The 26,851-nt window shown below is 33.2% G+C and overlaps 5 protein-coding genes and 2 non-coding genes across 9 annotated transcripts; 4 read left to right on the forward strand and 3 right to left on the reverse strand.

The window, feature by feature from the left end:
- Nucleotides 1-1,304: 1,304 nt before the first annotated feature.
- LOC149519542 (small nucleolar RNA R16) lies at nucleotides 1,305-1,389 on the reverse strand. The gene has a single exon (XR_016341233.1). It is a non-coding gene; the product is annotated as a small nucleolar RNA R16 (small nucleolar RNA).
- Nucleotides 1,390-1,441: 52 nt separating this feature from the next.
- Nucleotides 1,442-1,529, reverse strand: LOC149519543 (small nucleolar RNA R16). The gene has a single exon (XR_016341234.1). It is a non-coding gene; the product is annotated as a small nucleolar RNA R16 (small nucleolar RNA).
- Nucleotides 1,530-10,992: 9,463 nt separating this feature from the next.
- On the forward strand, nucleotides 10,993-12,575 carry LOC111300920 (uncharacterized). The gene has a single exon (XM_022896493.2). The coding sequence runs from the start codon at nucleotides 11,315-11,317 to the stop codon at nucleotides 12,404-12,406; it is 1,092 nt and encodes a 363-aa protein (XP_022752228.2). The 5' UTR covers nucleotides 10,993-11,314; the 3' UTR covers nucleotides 12,407-12,575.
- A 290-nt stretch (nucleotides 12,576-12,865) lies between these two features.
- Nucleotides 12,866-15,604, forward strand: LOC111300928 (outer envelope pore protein 24A, chloroplastic-like). The gene is made up of 3 exons (XM_022896498.2): nucleotides 12,866-13,128; nucleotides 13,234-13,590; nucleotides 15,355-15,604. Exons 1-3 carry the CDS (start codon nucleotides 12,931-12,933, stop codon nucleotides 15,433-15,435), a joined length of 636 nt encoding a protein of 211 aa, XP_022752233.1. The 5' UTR covers nucleotides 12,866-12,930; the 3' UTR covers nucleotides 15,436-15,604.
- Nucleotides 15,605-16,724: 1,120 nt separating this feature from the next.
- Nucleotides 16,725-19,088, forward strand: LOC111312449 (putative membrane protein At1g75140). Of its 2 annotated transcripts, XM_022912831.2 has the most exons (2): nucleotides 16,725-18,422; nucleotides 18,496-19,088. In XM_022912831.2, exons 1-2 carry the CDS (start codon nucleotides 16,979-16,981, stop codon nucleotides 18,624-18,626), a joined length of 1,575 nt encoding a protein of 524 aa, XP_022768566.2. In that variant the 5' UTR covers nucleotides 16,725-16,978; the 3' UTR covers nucleotides 18,627-19,088. The 2 variants fall into 2 exon arrangements, with proteins under 2 accessions (XP_022768566.2, XP_022768485.2); XM_022912750.2 differs by having other exon boundaries at nucleotides 16,731-19,088.
- A 546-nt stretch (nucleotides 19,089-19,634) lies between these two features.
- On the reverse strand, nucleotides 19,635-22,950 carry LOC111312544 (COP9 signalosome complex subunit 4). Of its 2 annotated transcripts, none has more exons than XM_022912950.2 (14): nucleotides 22,676-22,950; nucleotides 22,437-22,588; nucleotides 22,123-22,226; nucleotides 21,958-22,018; nucleotides 21,720-21,812; nucleotides 21,531-21,631; nucleotides 21,176-21,284; nucleotides 21,039-21,083; nucleotides 20,816-20,884; nucleotides 20,635-20,726; nucleotides 20,503-20,545; nucleotides 20,266-20,325; nucleotides 20,062-20,121; nucleotides 19,635-19,971 (listed from the first exon to the last, which is right to left on the reverse strand). In XM_022912950.2, exons 1-14 carry the CDS (start codon nucleotides 22,803-22,805, stop codon nucleotides 19,897-19,899), a joined length of 1,194 nt encoding a protein of 397 aa, XP_022768685.2. In that variant the 5' UTR covers nucleotides 22,806-22,950; the 3' UTR covers nucleotides 19,635-19,896. The 2 variants fall into 2 exon arrangements, 1 of the variants encoding a protein (XP_022768685.2); XR_002692929.2 differs by having other exon boundaries at nucleotides 19,883-19,971; nucleotides 20,062-20,156.
- A 128-nt stretch (nucleotides 22,951-23,078) lies between these two features.
- On the forward strand, nucleotides 23,079-24,303 carry LOC111312633 (uncharacterized). The gene is made up of 3 exons (XM_022913115.2): nucleotides 23,079-23,215; nucleotides 23,788-23,906; nucleotides 24,227-24,303. Exons 2-3 carry the CDS (start codon nucleotides 23,822-23,824, stop codon nucleotides 24,301-24,303), a joined length of 162 nt encoding a protein of 53 aa, XP_022768850.1. The 5' UTR covers nucleotides 23,079-23,215; nucleotides 23,788-23,821.
- The last annotated feature ends 2,548 nt before the right edge of the window (nucleotides 24,304-26,851 follow it).

Genomic DNA, 26,851 nt, shown 5'->3' on the forward strand with positions numbered 1-26,851 from the left:
GCAGTATTAAACAAACTCAAAAGCCTGTCATAACCTCCAAGAGAGACAGAAACTGTGATGTTGAAGAACATTACATTGTCCCTTTCAAGTGCACAACACAATCTCAATTAACACAACAAATTTTGTAGTCGATGTCTGTTTTTAATTAGTGGCCTTGTAAGAATGTTGAAGTGCTTATTCGAATTTATAATGGTCATTTGATTTTTTCAAATAACAGCCAACAATACAAAGCAATTGGGAATGCTAACTCCCTAGTTCAAGTCCATAGCCATAACGAAAATCACAAGAAAAAAAGGGCAGATCTTTGTTCCCTGCTTGACTGCCTTCACCCTTAACCAACCTAGACTTTAACTTGCATCCAGAAGACTACAGCACCTTCTGGGCCAGTCTTGTCTCAGATTTACAGCACCATAGATGAAGTTAGAGCTATTTGCCTATCCGGTTCTAGTAAAAGAATTAAAGACCCAACAGCAGGAATGCGAGACCACCCCAGTCCCACGAATCCCACAATGCTACTACAGGAGTTTGGCAGATTACAGTTGTGGGCTTGTGGCTTCCTCCATTCTTCCGGATAAGCACCACTGCGATTCCAACAAGGCAACATGGCCCCCATAGACAGCTAAGCCTGAGGGTTTTTCAGTAGCCAAGATTTCAAACACCACCATTTTATTCTGTATCAAAGTCCCCAACTAGTGGCATTTACCAGTTCAATTTCTTTCATTGATATTTGATATCCCCCAATGTTACATCAAACCACAACAATAATGTTGTAATGATAATTTTATACAAAGGCGACAAATCAAAAAGATGGGAAAGAAAGGACAAAAAACATGAAGCCAAAGCCAATATAAATAATTCATTAATAAATCTCCATCGAATTCCAATCTGTTCATCAACTGTTCAAGTAAACACAATGGTAATACTAATAGCAGCTAAATTAAGTAAAACCTTTTAATTCTAATCTTTTTCAAGAGTTAGATTTCATACAGCATTGCTCGGAAATGCGTAGCTAATCATATGCTAAATTCGTAAGTCCAGACATAACTATAGTAACTTCATCATTGCACACAAACAGTAAAGATTTCATTTTTCAGCTTCAAATAAAATTAAAACTCAGAAAAATCCAACAAGTGGGAATTTACAGACATACAACATTGCATCAGATTCAGACCGCCCGTCTGCTTCTTCTCATCATTGGAAACAACCTTAAAAATTCCAATCAATTCATAAAAGAAAAAACCAACTTTCAAAGTTTAAAACTTTATATATAAAAAAAAAAAGGCTTTGATTTCGTTGAAAATAGCAAAGGCATCAGATAATAAGCGGAGATTATTAGTCGACATTCATATTTCAGTGTGTAGGATAAGAAACTTCACATCATCTACCTTCACTTTCAAATTCCAACCATAATTTCGTAAAAAAAAAAAAAATTAAAACCAAAATTGGCATCAGAATATCAATAAGCGAAAATTTGAATCTACACGGTTCATCAGAGTGTAGGATAAGATAAATATTCATCCTTTGCCATCAACAAAAAGAAAAAAGCAACAATTTTTTTCTATAAAAAAAATATATGGGTAAGTCCATTTGACACCAAGGCAAAGAAATAAAATGGAATGGGCTGGTAAGCTCACCTTTCACTATCTGCATCCGTTATATCTCCATTAGCAATTGTTTGCTTTTTGCTATAAAAAGGAGAGGGTAAACAGATGCATAAAAAAAAACAATATTTTTATTTTGATTTCAAGGAGCGATTTTGAGCGAAACAAAATCATTTGAATCAGAGAAGAAAATCAAATGAAAAATATGAAGAAATTGATAGAAAGGGTTGCTAAATCTTTAGAGGCGGCAAGTTTAGGGCTTTTAGTTGTATAAATAGAGTTTTCAAGGATTAGGGTTTTATGGCTGAGCAGTATTTAACTGGAAGTTTTGACGGTTTCAGCGGCTCCTTTGTTTGGACCTTTCGTGGGATTTGATCAAATTGTGGGGCGCTTGGACCTGTTGCAGCTTCGGTGACTGGGCCCACATAGGCATAAATTTAAAATTTTTTTTAAGATGGGCTCGATCTGGCTCAGAAGCCCTAGCCTTTTGTAGGTTAATATGGGTAACTTACTGGAATGTCTTGAAGCGGTGGCGCTCTTCATTTGGGCCTTTGAGAAGATCTGATTGAGTTACTGTATAACCTATATGTGTAAATAATATATTAATATTTACAAGTAGTTGAAATTCGAATTTAATAAAATTTAAATTTAGTTTAATTATTGTCAAGTTAAGTATGAACAATTTAATTCATCGAACTAATTAAATTTGAGTATTTTAATATTTAATTTGAATAATTAGTGAATTTTTAAATTTTAATATATTTTTATTATTTTAATTAAAAATTATTATTTTATCTTTAAATATCAATTCGAGTTTGAATACATAATTAAATTTAAAATCAAATATGAGAATCGAGTTCATTTTTATTAAATAAATTTATCAAACGAATTCGAATAGTTTAATTTTTATTTTGAATCAAATTTGAGTTTAAAAATTAAAACTCAATCAAATATGTATTAAGTTTTTAACAATAAATTTTAAATCAAGTTCAAATCCGAACTTCTCACCGAATCTACTCAATTCAATTATACTCCTGGCTTCACGTGCCTGAAATCCTTCGTTGCTCACGAACCTCTAATATTTGCATATAATGAATAGGCAATTTTCAGGAAAAAAAAAATTCACTTCCAACAGAATGTTGTGCTACTGATAAGCGAAAAGATGAGAGGGAAAAATGAAAAACAAAGAAAGCATCATTGGTTGATATAGTTTGCTTTGGTAAAAAATGTTTGGGGCTGAATTGTATGAATAAAAGGAGATCCAACAAGCTTCGTCGATGCAGAGAACTCCCTATTTAATGTGCTTTCATAAGCCTGAGCTTTCATTAGTGTTGTCCACGCCCCTGAGCCTGAAACATCTCTCCGGGAATAGGCAACTCCAGGATAGTCTCCAGTCGCAAGCCATCTTCATCATCAGAATAAAAAATATTGGGTCTCTTCTCCAAACATCTCCGGGCCATCTTCTGCTGGTGTTTTTACATTGAGTAGAAAGATCATTTATATATGATTTAAAAAAAATTATTTATGTTATTTAAGTAATTTAGCTAAGTGTTGGAGTGAACCAAGTCATTTGGGTTTATTAAGAGTTTTTTTAATAGGTCAGACAATTTTAAAAGCCAAAGACAGGGATTTAAATAGCGATCGCGGTCACGTTTTCGGTTGGGTAGCATTTGTCGCGTTTTCGAATATAACGGAGATAATTGCGGTCACTGCGGTCATCAAGGTTGTGAATTTTTTTTTTTATAAAATATAATAATTATAATTATAATTATAAAAACTCTTATTCAATGATTTTAAAATTAGTTTATGACACTCTATGTTTTTTATTTTCTAAAAAAATTATTCACAATTTTATTTAGATTATAAAAATCATTCATATTTGGTTTATCCATAAAATTTTTCTTGGCCAAGTTCATATTCAATATTAATTCTAGACAAATCAAATATTAACAAAACATAATATGTTAAATATCAAGCATTTAATTTAATAAAATTACAAACTTAAAAATATAATAAATTCAAATTCCATCAACTACAATTATTGATACATATTTCAAATTTACCACATGGTAGAATGACAAGGAGGATCAGATTCTCTATCTTCACTTTGAGAGCCAAGTTGACTCCATCTCCATCCCTTAGACTTTTGTTCTTGATACATTTGAGGGGGAAGATATATTTGAGGATGATACATTTGTGGTGGAGGGTACATTTGTGGGAACTGATACATTTGAGGTGGAGGATATATTTGAAGAGGTGGAGGATACATTTGAGGTGGATAATAACCATATGGAGGTGGATAACCATGAGGAGGTTGAAAATTATGTTGTTCTGGTGGATAATAATGTCTTTGAGTACTAACCGATGATTCACTATACTCAAAGTTACTAGAATTTAGTCTCTCACCTAAAGATGAAGAACCTCTAGAAATTTCATAATGGTGCTTCTTTGTTTTTCCTTTTGATCGAGCTGTACGTGCACTTTGACCCTCACTAGATTCAGCAAATGGATTTCCTTCGTATTCTGCCATATTAATAAAAAGTTCACCAGTAGCAGTAAGCCCAAATTCTCCTCCAAGTGGGTTGTAAGATCGATTTGCATCCATATTATCACCAAAATTCGCATCATCACCATCTTCATCACCATCATCATCATCATATGGACTTAAACCACCACCATCATCACTCTGATTTGGTGTTGGACTTGAACTTGAATGAGACACATTCCTTTCTTGAGATTGACGTGATCATTCAACATTCATTTCATTGTCAAAATTATCTGCAGGCAACCAATCAGAGTTTTGACCATCTAATAGAGAATTTTCTTTCTCTTGCAGTCATTCTGTTAGTGGATCATCATCTTCAAAAATATAGTCAAGGCTAATAGGATTAAAACTATTATTTATTTCATCAATGCTCATTCTTTTCTGATGTCTCATCCTCAACCTCATGTTATAATAGGTATATACAAGTTTCTGGAGTCTTTCAAACTTCAATCTGTTTCTTGCTTTGGTGTGAATATAGCTAAATGTGCTTCAATTACGTTCACAATTTGATGCAAATGTTATTTGACTAAGCACTTTGATTGCTAGTTTTTGTAATTCAAGAACACAAGTGCCATATATTATCCACCACTCAGCTGTATAAAATTATTTAAATTAAATTTCAAAGGGCTATACAATTAAATAATATAAATAAATTATAATTATTTAACTTACTATTTACCTGGATTCATTTGCTTCAAAGCTCTTCATGCTTGTGGACTACCAAATGTTTCATGCTTGTCCCGAAATAATAACAACTACATCGATTGAAAATACAATAATAAATGAATAAATAAAAAATAATTTAATTTTTAATAGATAAAACAAATGTTAAAGTTATAAAATAATATTAAATACTAACCTGATTAATCATTTTGATTTGAGTATCTATCGAAGGTTCTAATATTTCAATAACTGCTTTTATACCTTCTAATGTTTCCTTAAATACATTTACAGAATGTTCCACTCCAAATTGAAATTATGGATTTAGATAGTAACCTAAACATAATTTATAATAATATTATATTAAAGTAATAAAAAATAAATATATAAGCAATTTAAGTATAAAAAATAAACATATTTTTTAAATACCATCTATATTCTTGGTTTACTTACCAACTGAATGCAAGTCAGAGTGCATGAAACTCCATCTATTGTCAATAATCTTTTCATATTCAGTAGAATAATGACAAGTTTGTTGAATTGCTTGTTTAGCTCTATCCTCAGCCTCGTAAATAAAGCTCATTGTTGGTTTTTCATCACCATCCACAAGGCGCAACACTTTTACCAAATGCTCATAAACTTTTATTATATCACCTGCTTTTTTCCAAAAATCTTTTCTCAAAATGATTTTTTTGACTTCATAAGTAGGTCCTGATTTTTGTTGTCTCCATTTTGAATCTTTAAATTCCTATATATTCATCAATAAATTTTTAGAGTAATATATTTTAAAACAATAATATCATAAAAAGATGCTAGATTTAAATAATTGTACTAATTACTAAGTACTAACCTTTGAATTGAACATCTCTCTCAAACTTTGCTTTTACCTCATTATTTCTTCTAATTGTATGAAATGAGTAACAAATCAGGTAAGAGCAGGACGAAGTATTTGCTTCCCTTGTGTATATTTCTTCATCAAATTAACAGTCCAAATGTGATTGTATATAAAACAAGTCACTTTCTTTGCATCATCCAAAACCTTTGTCACATTTTTTTCCTCCTAATATCTTCAAGGCACAAGTCCAAACAATGAGCTGAACATGCTATCCAATACAAATATTTTCTCTTCTCCATTAGTCTTTTTCCTACGGCCTTAAGTGCTGCCTCGTTATTAGTGACTATTTGAACAATGTATTTTTCTTCAATTTCTTCCACAACTTTATCTAATAATCTGTAGTAAAAGTTTGTATCTCTACTACGAACACTTGAGACATCTATAAATTTCTAAAAAATAGTCTCTTTACTACAGTAAACAAGAAAATTAATGATATGCATTTCATTCAAACTATTGGTCCAACCATCACACATCAAAGTGACACCCAATTCATTCCAATAAGCTTTTAATCCATTAACCCATTCATGAACCTGTTGATACTCAGACTCTAAATACACATCTGAGACCTCATAAGGTGTTGAAAGTCTTACATGTTGGCCAACTTTTGCTGCCACAGAAATCAAATTATGCAACCATGGGAAATTTGCTAATTGAAAAGGAAGTCGATCATATATAAAAAATTTTGATACTGATTCACCCATTTTTCTTCTTAATGTCTTTAGAAATGAATCACTTACTTTTGGTTGTCTTGAACTTTTACTTCTAACCAATTCAGGAACGACTCCTCTTAATGAAAATTCAGACTCATTTGGAGTTGATTTCCTTGTTCTTTCTTCAAAATATTCAGCAACTGAACCATGAGAGCTTCGTCTTTCTTCATATATGTTACTCCAACCACTAGTTCTTTGTCTGAATTCTTGTCTTCTGTGCCACTCATGTTGTGATTGGATACTATCTCGCACAGCTTGTCTAGTAGCAATGTCTTCATTAATAAATCCTTCATAATCATCTTCCCCTCTTAACTGTGATAAAAATTTATTTTTTCTTCTTTTGTTGTCAGCTTTTTTTTATTTGCTTTCTTGAAGGAGTTTCATTATACTTTCATTTACTATACCTATTAATAATATAGTTAAAAAAAAAGAGAAAATTAGTTGCACATGCTTATGTAATTTTATAATTTTTATTAAGAAATTAACAATAATATTTTCAAAAAAATTAAAAAAACATAACATACCAGTAACGTTGGGGCATGGTGCAACATTACCAGTTTTATGAGCAATGTGTTCTTTGAAATGTGTTATTCCTCATTTTACAACTTTATCACAAAGTTTACATGAAACATTTTCTCTTGTATTTGGCACAGGTGTTTCAAAATGTCAACCTATATCATCACTTGGCACGCCATCTACTCTTTTACTCGAAAACTCTTCACGTGGTGGCATACTTACTATTTTGTATAAAAACAAAATAAACTTATATTTAGAAATATTAATATTACTTATTACATCATTAAAAATTGATTTTACGCTAAATTTTTTAATTTTTAGTTTTTAATCTTAAGAATATTATTAAATAACTTAATCTTTTTGATGCACTAATTGATATTAATTTTTTTATCACAAATAACTTCAAATAATTATATAATAAATACAATCTTCAATAATTACACAAAAATAATAAGAATTAATTTAATATCAAAAGAATTGACAACAATATAAATATAAAAAGAACAAAAAAATTATTAAATTTCATATACAAAATTATAAATTAATATCTAACACAATCAAAATATAATATTTAATTTTAATTAATTTTTGTCTAACTTATATAAAAAATTTATCAATAATTTTCATCTACAATCTCTATGTATATCATATTAAATTATTAATCTCTTTTTTTTTTAATTGTAAATCTTCAATCCCTCTAATTAGATTTTATCTAAAAAAAATTTCAAAAATTAAAAGTTTTCAAACTTATATTTTAATAAAATTTTCAAACCTATATTTTTTATTTTTTAGTTTTTAATCTTAATAAGAGTAATAGATCATAAAATGCTAAATTTGTTAAGTAACTTAATTTTTTTGATACACTAATTGATATAATTTTTTTTTTATCACAAACAACTTTTAATAATTATATAATAAACACAATCTTCACTAATTACACAAAAATAACAAGAATTAATATAATATCAAAAGAATTGACAATAATATAAATATCAAAACAACAAAAAAAATTAAAATTCATATACAAAATTATAAATTAATATATAACACAATCAAAATATAATATTTAATTTTAATTATTTTTCATCTAACTTATACAAAAAAATTTATCAAAATTTTTCATTTAAAATATCTATATATTATATTAATTATAAATTTTCAAAACCACTAATTAAATTTTATCTAAAAAATTTTTAAAAATTAATTATAAAATTAAATAAAAAAATTCAATCCCACCCTCCAAACACCCTACCACACCCAATCCCTCCCCACCCCCATCAATCCCTCTTCACCTCCCCCCCCAACATCCCACCACACCCAATCCCTCCCCACCTTCCCCCCAACGTCGCATCACACCCAATCCCTCCCCTCCTTCCCCCCAACGCCCCACCACACCCAATCCTCCCCACCCCATCCAATCTCTCCACGTGCCTAATATATCAAATTTGTTTAATTCTTTCTAGCAAACGAAGACCCTTCTAGAAACGCTCCATTTTTCTGTTCATCTTCTTCTTCGTCTTGCATCTTACCTTCTTCGTCTTGCATCTTACCTTCTCTAGTTTTTCAAAAAAAATTTCTTATTTCTTTTTTTTTTCATCTCTCATTTTCTCTCACATCCTTTTATCACTATCACTTGCTGACTTGTCTAGTATCTACAGATATCTCGTTCGTCTTTTAAACTCTCACAAGACACAACAGATCATTTTACAAAAATTTTACAAAAAAAAAGGTAATTTAACTTTATTTTCTTACCTTGTTTGATCTTGAATGTTGATTGAAAACTTGAGGTTGATTTGAATTTGAATGTCAAAAATGCCGTTTGAATGGTGGAAAGTTGAAACTTGAAATAATTGATCTATTTTCTAGCTTGTTTTAAAATTTCTTTTGATGATAAAGATCTGAGATTGTGAGCATTATTTTTTGATTTGGCTTTTACTTTTACTTTTGCAGGTTCGTTGTTTTATTTTGCAGGCTTAAAATTTTGTTTTTTTGTTAGAACTATTAGATCAGTGAGTTGAGTAGAAAAACAGAATAGCGACAATAACGGTCCGTTATTATCACTATTATCCGTTATGCCGTTATTTTACGATCGTTACTCTCCGTTTTTGCTGTGAATGAATTTCTCAACCGTTTTTTATCTATTAACGGTGACGGAAGGCAGCGTTATCGTAATTTTACGGCCATTATTCCGCTATCAAACTGTTATTTGAATCCCTGGCCAAAGATAAGTACTTGAGCATTTGAGACACTTAAGCTTGTTTGGTAAATAGATTTAATTTATTTAAATTATTTATTATTATTATTTATTTCAAAATATTACTGATTCTGAATAAACATATTTAAATAGTAAAAAATATAATAGTACGAATAAATATATCTGAACAAAAAAATATGACTGTTTAAATAAAATTTATTTAAACAATAAAATATGACTATACAGAATGTCATGATTTTTAAATGAACTTAATTTGTAACAATTTATTTATTATTAATAGATCTTTCTGCTTGACTAATTTTACTACTTCTAATTTAGAGAGTTTTAAGGCTTTATTGTATCTTATAAATATAATTACTTTTAAGATAATATTATTCACACCTTAAAGTCATATTTTCTTATTTCTTACTATTTCTATTTTTCTTAAATTTACTAACATCTTCATCATCAAATTCAAGAACATTAGAGCTGGTTTTCTTCATATTTAATGTGACAATCTTAAAACCCTAGAGGCCAAAAGAAAATGGAAATCTAGCTTATTATTGCTCTTTCTTGCTCTCTCTTGAGATCAGCTGGAGGCAGGAAAGTTTCATTGGACAACCCACAAATATTGAAATCAACCTCCTCAATTCTCCAAGTTTCTTCAATCTTCCTCTTGTGATTGTGACTTTCCATATCTGTAAAGTAGCCTACCAATCCTACCCTAAGGGATAAGGAATACAAAAGAGTGATAACATTTCGTTTGATATGATGAAAATAAAAATTTTAATATAATAATTAAACTATATAATAATATATTTCTATTTTATAATTTAACCATTAAATTAAATATTTTTTAATTCATTTTATTAATAAAATAATATCATCTAACTTATTTATAATATATATAATTTATATACTAACAATATATAAAATTTATATACTTACAATACATCAAATGCAAACTCTTAAATTTGTCCACGAGCCATACCAATGCCAATATCCTATATGCTTTTGAAGCGAAACTTTCAAGTGAAAACGAAAGCCAGAGTTCATATAATATAAAAGGGTAAATCTTGATAAGAAGTCGGGGCCCCGAGGTTTTAGCCCTTTTGGTTTTTGGGGGCTTCCGTTTAATGCTTCAAAATACGGCTGGAAACAGCCATTTTGCTCTCTCAAGTCCCACCTCATGAAATATACTTTCGCATCTTTGATCTGATCATGATCACAAGTTAATTTGTTTAAGGAGAATATATAAATAGTTTTTTTTTTTTCTCTTTGGATCTTTACTTGAGGTTTTGACTGAGTCTAATTCTAATAGAATGAAGCTACTTATTTAAATTTTAATCATTAAAATTAAGAATTTTTATCAACAAATCATGCAGATATGAGTGAATATTATAGAATATATCATTTATAATAATTATAGTACAATTAATCAATTTCAATTCAAAATTATTTATGATCCATTAAAATTTTATATAAAACCAACATTTATAAGTGTTGAATCTTTATATAATTTTTTATTAAGATAAAATAATTATAAAATTATAATAAAAAATTTAATTGTACATGAAATATTCCCCAAGTGTCATGTTCCATAGTTATGATCAAATTGCTAAAATCAGTTTGTGTCAGCATTATCAAATATAATATCAGAAAATTAAGAATCCCACCTTTTTTTTTGTTTTTCCAGTTGTTTGATTGTTAATTGTGACCGTTTCAAATTGCACCTTAAATCTATAAGAAATTAAGCTTTCATTACTACAAATATTTGTCATGATGTTAGAGAACAAAATGACAGAAGCTCGACCTTTTCCTTTTGGGTGTTGGAGGTATCTTGCCATTAAAAACAAACACAACTACCCGAATAACCCATTTGAAAGTTAATGATTTTACTTCATGTGTCAATGCAAAGCTTCTTAGAGAGATCAGACTGTAGCCAACGTAGAATTTTACAAAGAGAGACGATTTTTTTACACTGATCACCCACCTAATATACAGACGTTTTCGAACACAATGTTTCGCTAAGGAATTTTATGTAGCTTTCTGTGTGTATAAACCTGATATCATCACTTGGGTTTGGTCAGTTAATTATATGGGAAATTGCCGGCCCTTTGTCTGCTATATAATCATCTTAGACCCTGAAAGGTTGAGGACTCCGTAAACATAGAAAAACCAACTTTCTGAGAGATGGCTAAGTGTTTCAGGCTCAAATTTTCATGTGTTATACCATCTTTCCAATTATGTCGATCAAAGAAACCTTCCAAGTCGCCGGAGACTCCAGTCCCGGTAACTCACAGACTTTCTCCGGTGAATCCTAAAGCATTGGACATCAGCTATCCACACCTGAACTTCCCTGTCCCGCCTCCTTCGTCACCAGACTACTCTTTTATCAAACGCCATTCGTCACCAAAGATAGGATCACTTGGCTGTGGCTGCCGAGGAAGATCAAACAGTACTGATCAATACTTGTCCCCAGACGTCAGCTTTGAGTCAGCTGACTACTCCTGGAAGAAAGAAGCAACTCGGTTGCATATAGTGGCAAAAGTTCACAAGTCCAAGCTTCAAAGGAAAACCCATGAAGCATCCTTTTCTGATGAGAGTAATGGAGATATAGCATCGATTTTAGCAAGCAAACACAAGGTCAATGGGAAGGAAAAGAAGATGGAAAAAGTGAAGGCAATGGCAACTGTTTCATCACGTGACAGTGGATGTTTCAGTAGCGAATTAGGAGACGAAAATGAAGAGACTGAAACCCTAATCTCTACTTCAAGAAGCTTCTCGGACGATTCATCATTTGAGTTGAATCAATCACTGGCTGAGGACTCCCACATGGAAACCAAAAGGAACAAGAAAAATGTAAACAGCACGAAGAAGATGAAGAAGATGAAGATGCTGAGAAGCTTTGGTTCAAAGAAATACAGAGGATTGTCAAAATCAAAAGTTTCAAAGACAACGACAGAAACTCTGACGTCAACAGAGAATGAAACTCCAGGGAGTGGTTCAATGTTGAAACGGACGATGATACCGGCCCCCAGGTCGGAAGGGAAGGTGAGGGAGAGCGTTGCGGTGATGAAGAAATCGGAGGATCCATATGAGGACTTCAAGAGGTCAATGTTGGAAATGATAATGGAGAAACAGATGTTTGAGGCCAAGGATTTGGAGCAGCTGTTGCAGTGTTTTCTTTCTTTGAATTCAAGGCAATATCACGGCATTATTGTGGAGGCCTTTACCGAGATTTGGGAGGCCTTGTTCTGTGATCACCCCATGAATGTCCACTGAGTAATTAGCCAGGAATTCCCTTCAACCCTAGTATTAATTTGAAGATGGTGAGGACTTAATTTCTTATTTGTGCAATAATGAGTCATTACCAAATTTGCCATTTTCGTTCTGAACATAACACAACATTCAGGGAATATTATATAAATTTATGTGTTAAACGAACTTTTAATTATATAAATATGTTATTTAAATTAAAAACCTCTATCTGCAATGTATAAAATAAAATTTCTTTAATATAAAGATAAAAGATTTTAAAATTTGACCATAGAAAAACCAAAAAGTTACAATAACGGGCTTCTGGCCTATTAGTCTGCCTCCATAGTCTGTTCTCCGGACTCCATGTTCGGAGGAAGCCCACCGGAAAAGCCCAAGGTTCAATTGAAGACTTGAGCCGAGCCGTCAAGCTGTTAAGTTTTGCTCGATGCAAAATTACAAGAGCAAATAAATAAATAAATAAATAAAATGACCTCGACATTTCCACCAACCTCTCGCAGTTGTCTCGGCTCCTTTGATCTTCCAAAGAAATGAATGCGTCTTTGAAAGGAAGATACATAAATGACAAGAGCAATGCCGCAACTACTCTCGCCATCAACGGCGGCGATGTCAAGTTACTCTCCTCCATGACTGACAGCACGTTCGTCAACGGTCCCAGCCTGAACGGTTTGACTGTAGCTGTTAAAAAACCCGGCTTCTACATCATCGGCCATGACGTCCCCAAAAAGGCACGGCACGCTTAACTTGAAAAGCAAATTCCCTTTAACTACACCTTTAATAAATAATTGACTTGTTAATTACTTGAACTTTTTCCATTATTTTTCTTGGGGTAGGATCTTCGGTTTCAATTTAACAACATAGTTAGGTTTGCGAAGAATGCGTCGAAGCTTACTTACAATCGCGGCAGAAGGGACAAACGGACAGTGGTAGACGGGGCACTGGTGTTCGATCCTGCTAACAAGGTGTCGGCTACTTACATGCTTGGTTCGAGGAACTGTAAGCTCAAGTATAGTTACGTGCTCGGGGGGGTTACGACTTTGGAGCCATGCTATGATTTGGGGAAGAATAGGTGGGATTTTGCGATTTCGAGGAGAGTATACGACAACGTTTTTAAGGCCACGTATCAGACATGGTGCAGGAATTTGGCTTTGGAGTGGTTGAGAAATACCAAGTTTAATGGGACTTTTAAGGTAACTAAAAAATCATTTCTTTATCTTTTGTTTGACTTTTTTTATTGAATTTTTATTGTTTCATTGCTTAGTATAATCTTGAAATCTGCCATTTATATTCTGAAATTGGGTTTTCAATGCAACTTAACTTACTAATTTAAGTTTAGAACTTAGAAAAATACTAAGTGATTGACAGGGTTGGGAAATCATAAGTGAATTAAGGTCCATAGGATAACTGGTTAAACACTTGCATTGCCAAATGCTGCATTTTCCCATTTTATTACGATATAGCTACAGGTTATTTTTTAGCAAAGAATTTGGTGGGAATGAACTATTCATGTCATATGATGATGGACTGTTCAAGAAATTGAGTGCAAGAATGAAAACTGAAGTAATATGAAGCCTAAGAAGTTTGAATTTGGAGCTTGAGAAGGCATTTTCCCGCAAGAGTGTGTTTTAATATAACATGGCTGCCTGGTGTGGTTCTGAGGAAGATAAGCAGAAAACTGCTGTTTCATCCATCCTGCAACCTCTAGACACTTTGCTGTTTTCTTGATTGAGTCTTCTATTGTTTGAAGAGGATATAGAATGTGGTCGTTGCAACTCACTGCAGGAATGCTGCTTTGAATGTTGAGAAGAGCTTGAAGCAAGCAAGGCTTTGAATTTCTTGATCATTTTGCTCATGTTCTTGGATTTTCTGGTTATTTCTATTTGTTTAAGGCAAGGGTTTTATTCAATGACCCAGGTATTTGGAGAATGGAATAAAATGCCTGTGTTTCTCATTACTTTGAACTAAATAAATAATGATATCAAAGATGAAGTTAGGTCATGTTGCTTTAAGGCAGTGGCACTAGTTGTTTGTTGGGAGGCTGCTAATGCTGATGCAATCTTTATACTTCAGCAGTGTGATCAATTACTTTTCTCGGACTAAGGAGATTTTAGATGGTCACATGTGCTCTATGGTAAGGAGTTGATGTATTTTAGAGAGGACCATCCTTTATGGAGATTTACGAGAGAATCTGTTTTGGTGATGAGAGAGAAGGCTCCAACAAAGGTTGCTTTCTTTTCTTGGGAGTCAACTTAGAAACAAATTTGACTACTGGTAACAATAAAAGAGGGGGCAAAATTCTGCCTAATTTAATAATGTTCTATATAAGGCAACTTTGGATCTATTTGTAGTCTTCTTGTAAGATAGCTTTGGTCATGCGATGTTAGGTATTGCTTGGTTCAACTGAAGAGGCTTGGAAAGTTGTACCTTATACAAATGGGAAAAAGATTGTAGATTTGATTCCTCTGTTTGGTTGTTTTGAAGAGAAGGAAACAGAGGAGTGATCGAGGGGAAGAACCCATGTTGAAAGCTCTTAGATATTTGGGTTTTTACTGTTTACTTTTGCTTTTGTTGGCAGGATGTAGACAACCAGGCTACTATGAATCTCTTTTTTTTTTGGATAATTGAAGCATGCCATGGATCTCATAGATCTCTTTTCTGTAGAAATTAACATGGAGAGTGTTTTAGTGATTTTGTTATGGGAAAAGAAAATAAAAAAAAAAACTGGAGCAAAAAACACCTATGGTGCATATGATACTGAAACTCGTTAAAATTTTTTTGAGTTTCGTAAACATGTTACGTTGAGTTATGATACGTTGATTAGAAATTAAGTTATGATGACTTAATATAGTTTGTTGACATGACGACTTGTTAGTCAGTAATCTAACAACTTGTCACAATGCACTTTTAACCCTTGTCTGAGATGATCTCTAACTATGATCATTTTTCCTTTCCAGATTTCAGCATCCATCAACCTAGCTGAAGAATCTAAGAACCCTAAATTTATTGCTGAGAGTACTTGGGATTTGGAAGTGTGATTTGTTGTACATCAATCTTTATCCATTTGCATGTTTGAATTATATAAACTTGGACCATCTCCAATGGAATGATTTCCAGGCCAGTCAAAGCTCCGTTGTGTTGGTTGTACTAAACTTGTACTACTCATTTATCAAATTATGCACATTGGTTTTGGCTTTGGCGTGTTAAGTGAAGATTGAAGACAAAAAGCAACCAGGTTAGTTCCTTAAGGGGTGCTGAGCAGTGAGAACAAGCAGCTAAGATGTTGCCATAGAATTTGTGCTCTGCCATGCTTCGTGAAAGCGGGAAACTGAGGTGGCCATTTAAGGCCCTTCAAAGAAAATTAAGAGCCCTTGGATCCAATATTCCCTTTGTCTTTTGCTCTGATCGAACAACAATAGGCTAATGCCTAGGAGTGAGCAGAAGGCGGATGGATTTGCTTAAACTGTAGCCAAAGCTTTTAGTTCTTCTTAATGGATGGATTTGCTTAAACTTTAGCTTAATTTGGCCTTGTGGATACAATGATGGCTGTCCCTTTCCCGATGTCAAATGAACAAGGTAGGCCTAGTATTTTAAAAAGAAAAAAATCTAGGCAAAAGAAAAGGAGAAGGACGTAAATGTCTGTCTGGTTTTTGGAAAATTTTTCCTTCTGATAGATATGATGATGGCTTGGCTTCCAAGCAAGTAGGGACAGTAACCAAACGCTCTGTTTTCTAGGTGCCCAAACCCATTCAGAAATGGTGGAAATGAAAAGCAAGACAAACGTACCACGAGATTATTTTTTTTTATAAGAAAAAATTCAACATAAATAGATTATTTAATTTTTTAAATTATGACAAAATATATTATATTTAATAATATAAGATAGATAATTATAAATTTAATATTTAATATAATTTTAACAAATGATTATAAATAAAAATTAAATTTAAAATTTTTTCATAAAATAAAAAGAGTCTTAATCAACGAAATCAATTACTTATTGGTATCACAAGATAATTTTGATAATAAATGTATTTAAGTTATATTTATTTCATATATATATTGTATTTATAAATAAATTACATATCTAATATAAAATATGTTTTTTATTTATCAATTTTAAATTATATTTTTTTCATATTATTTTCACCTATAATACGTTGTATTTTGTTTAAGATAGGGTGAAAAAAAATAGTACAAAGTTTTTTCTTAACCAACGTGGCGTGCGACAATTGGGGTGTCAGCAAAATTTCGGGTGGCTGAACCGGACTGAATCATTCTCTAGAGATATTTTCTTTACCAAAAGTGATTTTCTTTTTTTTTTCCTAGAAATCCGGATTTCTTGCCCTAACTCCTCGTACAGAGTACAAACCTAAGTCAAAACGTTAATAACAGTTGTGTCTTTGCTCACCATCTCTCCAATCTTCTCATATCAGATTCATCAAATCTAACAAAGATTCCGGCCGAAATTCTCCAAACCCAGATCCAAAAAAACACAAGTAAGATCCGCAGTTCAGACAGGGTTTTGATCTATAATGGCAAAACATTGAATCAAAAAAGTCTTCAAGCTTTTCCTTTCGAATGGCAAATCCACACAAAGGCAGGTTTTTTCTGTTCTTTTTTCTTTTCATTTTCACTTCTCCACCACTTTCTATAGTTTTTGTAAACTCTAATTCTGTCTCCATCCAAAAGGAGCATGGACATGATCAGATTCCTTACCATGAACCTGAACTTAAGAGTTCACCTGATTTTACTCCCCAGGAAGTTTTATTGCATAAACTTGAAGAATTAATAAGAAACCTTAGTGAAGTAGTTTCTAGATTAGAATCAAAATTATCAGAGTCTTCAAAAGTTGATGACAGTCATAGTGTTGACAGTTCAGGGTCAGGTTTTGGAAAGAAAGATGAAATTAGTCAACGAAAATATGATGGTAAAGCTGAAATTCAAGAGGTTGAAGCTAAAAATGGGGAAAGAGGGAGGGCTGTTTTAGTTACTAAATACAGTCCGTTTTGGTCTGAGAGGTTTCAATTCATGTCAGCTGTGAAACTAGATTCTGATGCAACATGTATAAACGTGTTGCCGTTTCGTGATTATGAAGGACTTAGCAAGTATGTTGCTGTTGGGGATGAAAGAGGAAGGGTTTATGTGTTTTTAAGGAATGGGGATGTTGTGGCTGAGTTTTACACCAAGAGCGAGTCGCCAATTAGGGCAATGGTTTCCTACATGTCTGTTTACAAGAATGAGAGTATTATCGTTACAGGACATCAGAGTGGTGTGATCTTGGCACATAGAATTTATGAAGGATTAAATGGAGAGGAGTTAGGCTCACCTGTAATGGAAACTGTTGGTAAATTTGTGGCTGCTGAAAGTGGGGAAGATGGGTTGCCAATAACTGCATTAGAAGTTCATCATGTTGGAAGAATGAGGTATATTTTGTCTACGGATCTTAGTGGGAAAATCAGGGTTTTTAGAGAAAACGGGATACTTTATGGTTCTGCCATGCCGACAAGTAGGCCACTTGTGTTCTTGAAGCAAAGGCTTCTGTTCTTGACTGAGACTGGTGCTGGGTCATTGGATTTGCGAAGCATGAAAATTAAGGAATCAGAATGTGAAGGTTTGAATCAAACTCTTGCCCGGAATTATGTCTTTGATGCAACAGACCGGTCTAAAGCATATGGTTTTACTTCAGATGGCGATTTGATTCATGTTTTGCTGTTGGGCGATATTATGAACTTAAAGTGCAGGGTTAGGTTCAAGAAAAAGTTGGAAATGCGTGAGCCTCTTGCATTTCAGGCTATTAAAGGATACTTGCTTATTGTTGATCCAGAAAAGGTTTTTGTGTATAATGTTTCTACCCTGCATTATGTCAGGGCTGGTGCACCACGGCTTCTTTTCTCTGCCACTTTGGATGAGATCAGGTCATCTTTTTTATCGTACCAAGTGATGGATACAAACAAAGAGAGAAGACTGGTGATGCCCTTAATAGCCAGCGATCGTGAAAAACTTGTTGTTCTTGGCCTCGGAGGTGAGTATGTTGGAATATATCACTCTAATCTTCCTGTTTTGAAAGGGGAATCTAATACAATTTTATGGACCAGCCCTGTGCTGTTTTTCATACTTTTCCTATTTGGGGCATGGCAATTCTTTGCAAAGAAGAAAGAGGCACTTACATCATGGGGACCAGACGACCCTTTTAGTTCCACATCGGCTACAAATGGAGCCCCAATAGGATCTAGCACTGGAGGCAGGTCTTTTATGGATTCTTCTTCAAGGGGTGCTGATATTGGGGACTTGAGAAGCAGCGGTCTTCGAGGACGAAGGTACGGATCACCTTCTCGATATCCCGGTGGAGCAACTGGTTCTTTCATGCCGAATTCTGCTGATCCCAGCTCTAGACCTGCTTCTGTTGATCCCAATTATAGAGCTGCCCCAGAGCTAAAATTTAGGGGTTCAACCCTGGAATCTACCGGCTTTTCTAAAAGAAGAGAGAGCTTATTTTTGAACAGCCAAGTTGTGGATGACAACAGTTAACTCTTAAAACCATTTGAGCTTTAACTTTTCTACTTGGGGTTCTTTTAGATTGGCCTTTGGCTGTTCATAAGATATTGTGAAGCCATTTGAACCTGTCACGTTGTATTTTTAATTTTTAGTAACAGAAACAAAGTATAAATGCAAAAATTTTAAGCATTAACCCTTTTTGAAGGAGAGCTAAAAAAACCTGTCTGTTATTGTCGCATTTTGTGTTTAATGTGCAGATGGCAGAGGGGAGCATTCTGTCCGCTGAAGTGCCTGTGTTTATTGGTTTGAGGGAACTAAGTAAATATTTTGTAAATATAACTAATAAATCAAATACTCAAAAGAAAAAAAAAAACAATGAAAATGAAAATTTGCCCAATAGAGACATCCCTTGCTCTGCTCAATAAATATGGCAATGGCAGGAGGATTTGTGTATTCCTTCCATCCCTCCTAGCCGTCCCATAAAACGAGAACAGTAGTATACAGAGCTAACAAAATGTAAAAGAAAAGATACTACGTAGCTTATGCCATAATATTCAGCATTTTATAGGCCTGGCTTCAATAATCAGTACGCTCACTGATAAGTGCCTGGATGTAAATGTTCTCTTATTGCCTTTTTGTTTGATGCATTCCCCTTTTCTCTACTCCATTTCATCTTAATGGGGGCAGAGAACGAAAGAATTGACAGTCTTCTGTAACTAATTTAAGGGTATTAGACTCATTGCTGGCAAATCTCATATTGATTTGGGCATCGTTACCGGAAATAATAATGAAAATAACAATAATAATTACAGAAACTTAAATTGATTATCCAAAATCCCATGCTTGCCTAACAACCAGACAATCACAGTTACAAAAGTAAACCCCAAGAAATAAAACCGGCATAAATGAGAAGGGCTGGACGGTTTTCTTCAATGCATAGAGGTGAAAGGCTAAAAGTCAATTCTCTTATAAGTTTCTTCATTCTCGGTAGGTTCACCAGATCAAACAGGAACTGTCATGCCCTTCTTTGCCATGCTATCGAGTATATCATTCAGAGCTTGACACACACCAACTATCTGCAGCATCATAAGCCAAGATAAAACTGAGAACTCTCGAAGATGGGGCACCCATCAGCCATAATTAAATCCATACTCAAAGTGCATTACCTGTTGATCCCATTGTTGCAGCTCTTCAGTGTCATCTTCAAAATGTATAACTGCTTCCACCTGACGCATAAGATTATTATTTATTTAAGTAGCTCCTGATAAAGACAATTTATAAGCCACTTATACTTGAGGATCATAAAACAATCATAATTGAATCCATTAAAGCAGGAATACAACAAAAATCCTTCAGCAAGAAATTGAAACCTGGTCGATTGATCCCCTCATTCTATCCTCATAAATCATTCTTGATGCTATCTTCTCAGCCTGTAAAGAAATAGAAGCCAATCATTTTCTCTGTTAATTACAATATATAAGGTTCATGGAGAGAGAAACGGCCAGAAAAAAAAAAAACCACAGGCGAAACAAGTAGGTTAAAAGGTTATAATGACAGCTGCTATTGTTGCTTAAATGCACCAAGACAGTGCCACAAAAGAATCATACCTTATGAGGAGGAATGCCCAGCAAAGTACCCAACTCATGAAAACTATGACAGACAGCAAATATTTTGTTAAAAATTCCAAACCTAGAAATAAGATAAGAAAAGATGTAAATTAATAGTGTTTCGTTTCTAACCTTATATTTGTGTAAAGTTTGCTCGCACTCAGAAGATTATGCTCTATCATGGCACGGTCCAGCACGGTAAAATTATCGGGAAGTAGTGCTTGCTGTTGGGAAACAAAAGGTTTATCTATGACAGGAGAATTTACTTTTATTGTAAATGCAAACATCTAGGACAGTTGAAAACTTTTATAACCTGATGTGGTTTCAGTTCTTCAGCAAATGCATCAATTTCAGGTTTTCTTAATATTCTCTCCAAATAAACCTGTTAATTTCGATATAAATCCCCATCAGAATGGACTTTAAGGTTCCACAATAGAAACAGACAACAAGACTAGTACATGTGGGGATGCATGTGTGATGGAATGTGCCTGGATGCATGATAGAGAGAGAGAGAGAGAGAGAGAGAGAGAAAATACCTTCTGTAATATTGGATAAATCTTCAGCTTGGAGCACCGTTCATCCTGAAACATGTCTCAAACCTAAACATGATTAGAAAAATATAAATAAACAAACAAATTTCTCATATTACATTCCATCAAGAGAAAGTGTTTACTTTGTAAAGGGTGGCAAGAACACGAGAGCGTTGAGGACCTGCAGCAGCTAATATTGTACATGTTACAGCAGCAGATAGAGCTTGCTCCAGTGCATCTTCATCAACTGTTCTGCAATAGGTGAACATTGATAATTTTTGTATTGTAATTCCTCAAACATAACAAAATATCCAGAAAAGGGGAAATGAGACACAAGCAAATCGATAAATGTACATGGTAGGAAAAGCATGATGGTTATCAATGTAAACACCATGTACAGAGTCAAGGTGCTTTTGTGTATGTCAGCTAATAACTGCTTCTTAAGTGGAGAAACAAGCAAAACATTTATAGAAACAAATTTAACCTAAAATGACATACTCATCTCCTATTTGTCGCTTCTCAATTTGCGATATGTCATAGTACCGCAGTGCAGCTTCCAAGAACTTCCTCTTTAAATCCAAAATCCTTGCATAACAGACCTGAAAACAGGAAAAAATAAAATAAAATAACAAATGACTGGACTTCCAGCTCTAACATTACATAATTGGCCTAAAAACTATGCCAAACCTTGTATTGTAAAATCAATACTTCATGCTGACTGTTGCTAACCAAGAATGAAGCTTTATTAATAAAAGCTTCTGCATTAACAGCATCATCATCCTGTAAAATATTTCAAGCAATAATTTTGGTCAATTTTTTAAATTGATTTCACATGTCAGCAATAGAACAAGTAACCACATTACACAACCAAACTTGTGTAAATCATGCTCGCATTCAACAAAAAGAATATAAAAAATTTCAATACCTCGAGATATAGACGAGCAATTTGGACACATTTTGACAATCTGAATGTGTCATCAACAACCCTGATAGCCATATCACAAACACATAAGTACCATCAATAGAAACAAAACAATATATCTTGACGCATATATCGTCAGAAAAATAAAACAGAATCTTACTCTCAGACCTCATTCCTGAGTCTAAATCAATCCCACTTAGCATTTGTGCTGCTTTTGACCACTGCTGCTCTGACTCATACAACTCAGCAAGTTTCTCTCTGATAATCAATACCTATACAACTCATACAAAATAAACAGCTTTCCTTAAAACAGAAAAAGGAAGCAGAAAAAAAAAAAAAAAAACTAATTTTGTTTTGCAAGCACAATGCAACTAAGGCCAAGGTTCAACAATGTGGTATCTAAAGGTGCAAAAGTACTTCCAACCAGAACAATTTTCCCAGTAGCTTTCAATAAGCGGCTATCAATCAAATTTGAAACGAACCTGTTCTTCGAATGAAACGACACGAGGCTGAATCTGAGCAAGGGTATAATGGGCAATTTCCTTTTGTGCCTCTGGCTCCAATCTCCCCAATTCTTGTGCGAAAGTTTGTAAAAGCTGCCTTGATACCACCAAAGGAACATCGTCCGATAACACTACAAAAAATTAATCACCAATTAAAATAACTAAACCTTCAAAAACCCTAAATAACTGCATAAATCAAGCGAAGATAAGGAAATTACTATGGTCGATGAATTTCTTGGCTTGAACGATGTCGTTTGATGAGAAAACAGTTGATAGAATGTGTTTATATTGCTCGATTTTCTGCCTCTGATCTACGATCGCTGAGGCGTTTGCGAATGCACTCTCCATTGGCTCTCGATCGCTTCTTCAAAATTTCTAAACCCTAAACGCTAAATTTCCTTTATTTTTTCTTCAGAGAGATAGATTTCGACGAAATCAAAGGTTTACTGTTTATGGTTATTTTATTTTTCTCTGCTACTGAGTCACAGACTACTCACAGTTGGGGTTTTTACATACGGAGCGCTCTTTGTCGGTGCTTAGAATGGAGCGAATATATAACAGACACGTCACTCACTAAAGGGCATTTCCGTCAGTTTGAATTGTTAACGAAATGTATTTGATGTCTTTCTTTGACCGCAGTGCGAAAGCTCAAACTTTTTTTCTCTCTCTTGTAGCAAATCTCAGATAGGCTCTTCGCTCTCGATCCGATCACCTGAACCGCCATTAACGGAACCTTCGACGGCCCCTGCATCGGTGAGGTACGCTTTTGATTCCTTTTTTTTACTCAGGATTTTGTTTTACATTTTTGCTAAGTTTTCAAGAAATCAGAAGCTATTTCTCTGTGAAATTAGCATAGAATTCCTTCGATTTCCCTCAGAATTCTCTCCTTTGGATCCTTACATTTAAATTTTTATTTTCATTTGATCCAAAGAACCTAAGCTTGCTCGCGGTGGATGCGTCTGAAATTCTGTTCAATTTTCATTTTTACTGCTATTAATTTTACTTTGTTGTGGTTTGGTAATAATTTCAGTCTTTGTCTCCTCGAAAAAGTGCTTTTCTTTCTTGATTGGTTCAAAAGAACCGGTGAATTAAGTCATATGGATATGGTTTGGATGTTGAGTTATTGAGTTTTTTCACATCTTTATGATAATTATGTATTAATATGTGCTTAATGTCCATTATATTGAGAAAAAAGAAGCTATTATACGAGAGAAATTGAATTATAAATTAAGATAATTTCGGCTATATATTTTAACATGTTTCATCATTATAATCATTTTGGCCATGAATTTTTTTGAATTGATCATCTTTTGTGTGACTGTAATTGCAGGTACTTATTTCTTTATTTATAAGGGTTTAGAGATATGAACTGGGTTCAACGCAAGGTCTATCTCTACAATGTCACCTTTGGACTCTACATGTTGGATTGGTGGGAGCGTTACCTTTTCAGTATCCTTTTTCACTTCATTTTTTAAGTTTTGATTCAGAATTTTCGGATTGGCATGCTGTACGGATGGATGACTTTATCAGTATCCATCGTTCACCAAACAAAATGATGAAACATGGTCATTTTGTGGAAGCAAATGACAGAATTATACTGATATTGTTATATAAGGATCTATCTTTAGGAATTTTGAGAAACTTGGCATTCTTATCTGTTAGTTTAGAATAGAGTCAAAGGATCCTATTAGCTTATTTGTTAACCACACCAGTTTTTATGTGGAGGTACCATTGTAATATCCCACTTGTAAGTTCCTAAACCATGGCAGATACTTTGGTGATTGTGTTGATGTGGTTCATCTTCTACAACAGCTCCCGATATGTAACTGACTTCTGCAAGAGGTAGATCCTTTACCTTGTCATCTGGTTGCATTCATTGAAATATTTTTGGTGAGATAGGCAGAAACTTTATTGTCTAGAACTTGGTTCCTCATCCTAGTAGTCTTTGTAATTGTAACTCTTGACCATCTTGTGCCTTTTTTTGTCACAGAAATGGGGATTTAAGTTCTTTCTAGGCTTAGGAGGTTCTTGTTTGCGTCTTCCTGGTGAATGTAATGTTAAATTTTACTTTGTTTTAGTCTTTCTTTTTTAGAAATAATTTAGAAACAGAAGAAGGAAACGGGGGATCATAGAAAACAGTTTTATAAGCTTGTTAGAGATTAATGAAGCTGATTGATATGACCTGAAAATTTAGGATTAGAAATCAAGACTATTGATGAATTAGAATAAGATAATGCAAAATTTTTAGTTTCCATTTGCTTAAATCGGGATTGGGAAATTAAAATATTCTTTCCTTGCTGATTGTCATTGCAAATGATGTTTTGAAATGTATTTTGAGGCTACGTATTGCATATTGTGATCTCACTAATATGATATAACTTAAATTTGGAATCTGCTTTTAACTCAGTGATGCTTGGGAAGATTGGAACTATGTTTGCGATGGTATTGTATCCCTTGTCAAAACTAAACTGTTCTGTTGTTCAGACATTGTTTGAAAAAACATGATACTTATGTCTTAACTCAACATCTACTGCAATAATGGTTAAATCTTATTGGTAGTTTGGCATTGACCACTATGGTGAATACACTCTTATCTAATAGTACTGCTTCTTGTTCGTAAATTACAGGCATCTATTCTAAGGTTGGGAGTGGCCTTGGCTTGACAGATTGCAATATTAATCCTAGTGTGCAATTTTTGAATTATTAGGTTGAAAATCTTACTTTGATTTGGATTTACATACAACTTTGTTAATATGTGGTCAACTGGGGCATGTCTCGTCGGTATCGTGCACTATTTTCATAGCTATTCCTTGCAAAAATTTTAGAACATTGGTCCTGTTGTAGTAATTGTTGAAAGCTTTCTAGCACAAAAAACTTTTGTCTTCCACTTAATGTAGCATATTGGTCTTTCGATATCGTCCTATAAGCTTCAACCTGTGGTTCTACCCTTTGCTTTTGACATTGTAAATCTTAAGGGCTAACGGATGAAAGAAATGTTTGGCAAGTTCATGTCATGGTGTTGCTCTTCATATAAATCATATATACTCATAGGTAATATAAGATCACACGCCTATTATACTCAGAAACATAATTTTTATTTTTTATGTAATTTATTCTCGAGGCAAGTGGCATAATTTTCATCCTCTTTAAGTCCTTTTTATTCGAATTTCATCCCAGTAACTATCATGAGTCTCTTGGTATTGAAATTACTCAACAAAATAATAAAAATAAAAATATTATATTTTCTTTCATAGAATAGAAACTTTTTTATACTGTAAATCATGCAATGGTAAAATCAAACTTGAAAACACTCGGCAAACTCGTCAAATTTGTGTCGACATACAATACAAATATACAACACATGCATACTCTAAAAAAAAATTCCTCAACGAATTCAATTAGTATCTTCCTTTAATCTTAATTAATTAGAATTAACATTAAATAACTTGACAACCCTTTTTAAGAAAAATCAATGAATGAAGATTTAATTGTTTAGTAATATATAACGTGCGGTATAGGCTATAACTTAAGTTAAGCAAATAATTAATCTTTAAATTACAATTATCTTTATATAATTTTGAAATCATAAAATTTCTTTGAATATCACAAGTATTTATAAATTGTTACAGATTTCATCAGTAATTTTAGATCACTCCTCGAAGCTTCGGATGAATGTTTTTTCAAGAGGCTCGTTATGCTCTTGGGCTTGACTTCCAGGGGCCTAACTCTTTTGTAATAATGAATTTGCCACCGTTTCGGATAAGTCAGTTGCTCCTTTTTGCATTGGTTCCGAATAGTTACTTTTTTTTCACTTCCCCATCCCACCTCTTCCGATCCCCTTTGTCATCCCCACACCGCCAAAAGAAAAAAAAAATGGTCCCGAACCTAACTTTAGGGAAAATTTTTGAATCTGAATCCATTAACTAAAGTATGTGCTTGGATGCACGTTCTCTCTGCTGCAATTCATTTTCCGACTTGTGAACTCCAACTGTTAAGAATTTTTGGAAAAAGGTTGTCCTATTTTTCATGCGCCCAATTGAAACGAGAATATTTGGAGTTTAGTAACAGCCAGTCATTTCATGAAAGCGCCTTTATCATCTATTTTCTTCTACTCCTAGAGGTGTAATCGAACAAAAACAATTTGTGAATGAATTCAATTTTTATTTATATATGTTCATTTTTTTAATTAATAAATGATTATAAATAATATTTTAAAATTTATTAATTAAATAAATATATTATAAATATAATAAATTTTGTTCATATAAGTTATTGACTGTTATTACTTACCTAAAACAATTACTTAATCTCGTCGAAATTAAAATAATTGATAACATCAGATTTAATTTAAAAGAGTTAGAAGAATTAAGAGATGAAGATGAACGTTGACAGAA

The sequence above is a fragment of the Durio zibethinus genome, chromosome 3, assembly GCF_047325235.1.
Source record: "Durio zibethinus cultivar Kanyao isolate XHJ-2024 chromosome 3, ASM4732523v1, whole genome shotgun sequence".
Classification (NCBI taxonomy): Eukaryota; Viridiplantae; Streptophyta; class Magnoliopsida; order Malvales; family Malvaceae; genus Durio; species Durio zibethinus.

What these genes read in the sequence shown, in the direction of transcription:
- LOC111300920 (XM_022896493.2), top strand. Translation starts at nt 11,315, where the DNA reads ATGGCTAAGTGTTTCAGGCTCAAATTTTCATGTGTTATACCATCTTTC.
- LOC111300928 (XM_022896498.2), top strand. Translation starts at nt 12,931, where the DNA reads ATGAATGCGTCTTTGAAAGGAAGATACATAAATGACAAGAGCAATGCC. An exon ending in GCCATGACGTCCCCAAAAAG is followed by an intron (nt 13,129 to 13,233) that starts GCACGGCACGCT and finishes TTCTTGGGGTAG; the next exon opens with GATCTTCGGTTTCAATTTAA. An exon ending in AGTTTAATGGGACTTTTAAG is followed by an intron (nt 13,591 to 15,354) that starts GTAACTAAAAAA and finishes TTTCCTTTCCAG; the next exon opens with ATTTCAGCATCCATCAACCT.
- LOC111312449 (XM_022912750.2), top strand. Translation starts at nt 16,979, where the DNA reads ATGGCAAATCCACACAAAGGCAGGTTTTTTCTGTTCTTTTTTCTTTTC.
- LOC111312544 (XM_022912950.2), bottom strand. Translation starts at nt 22,805, where the DNA reads ATGGAGAGTGCATTCGCAAACGCCTCAGCGATCGTAGATCAGAGGCAG. An exon ending in TATTGATTTTACAATACAAG is followed by an intron (nt 21,632 to 21,719) that starts GTTTGGCATAGT and finishes TCCTGTTTTCAG; the next exon opens with GTCTGTTATGCAAGGATTTT. An exon ending in TGAGGGGATCAATCGACCAG is followed by an intron (nt 20,122 to 20,265) that starts GTTTCAATTTCT and finishes CTTATGCGTCAG; the next exon opens with GTGGAAGCAGTTATACATTT.
- LOC111312633 (XM_022913115.2), top strand. Translation starts at nt 23,822, where the DNA reads ATGAACTGGGTTCAACGCAAGGTCTATCTCTACAATGTCACCTTTGGA. An exon ending in GTGGGAGCGTTACCTTTTCA is followed by an intron (nt 23,907 to 24,226) that starts GTATCCTTTTTC and finishes AAACCATGGCAG; the next exon opens with ATACTTTGGTGATTGTGTTG.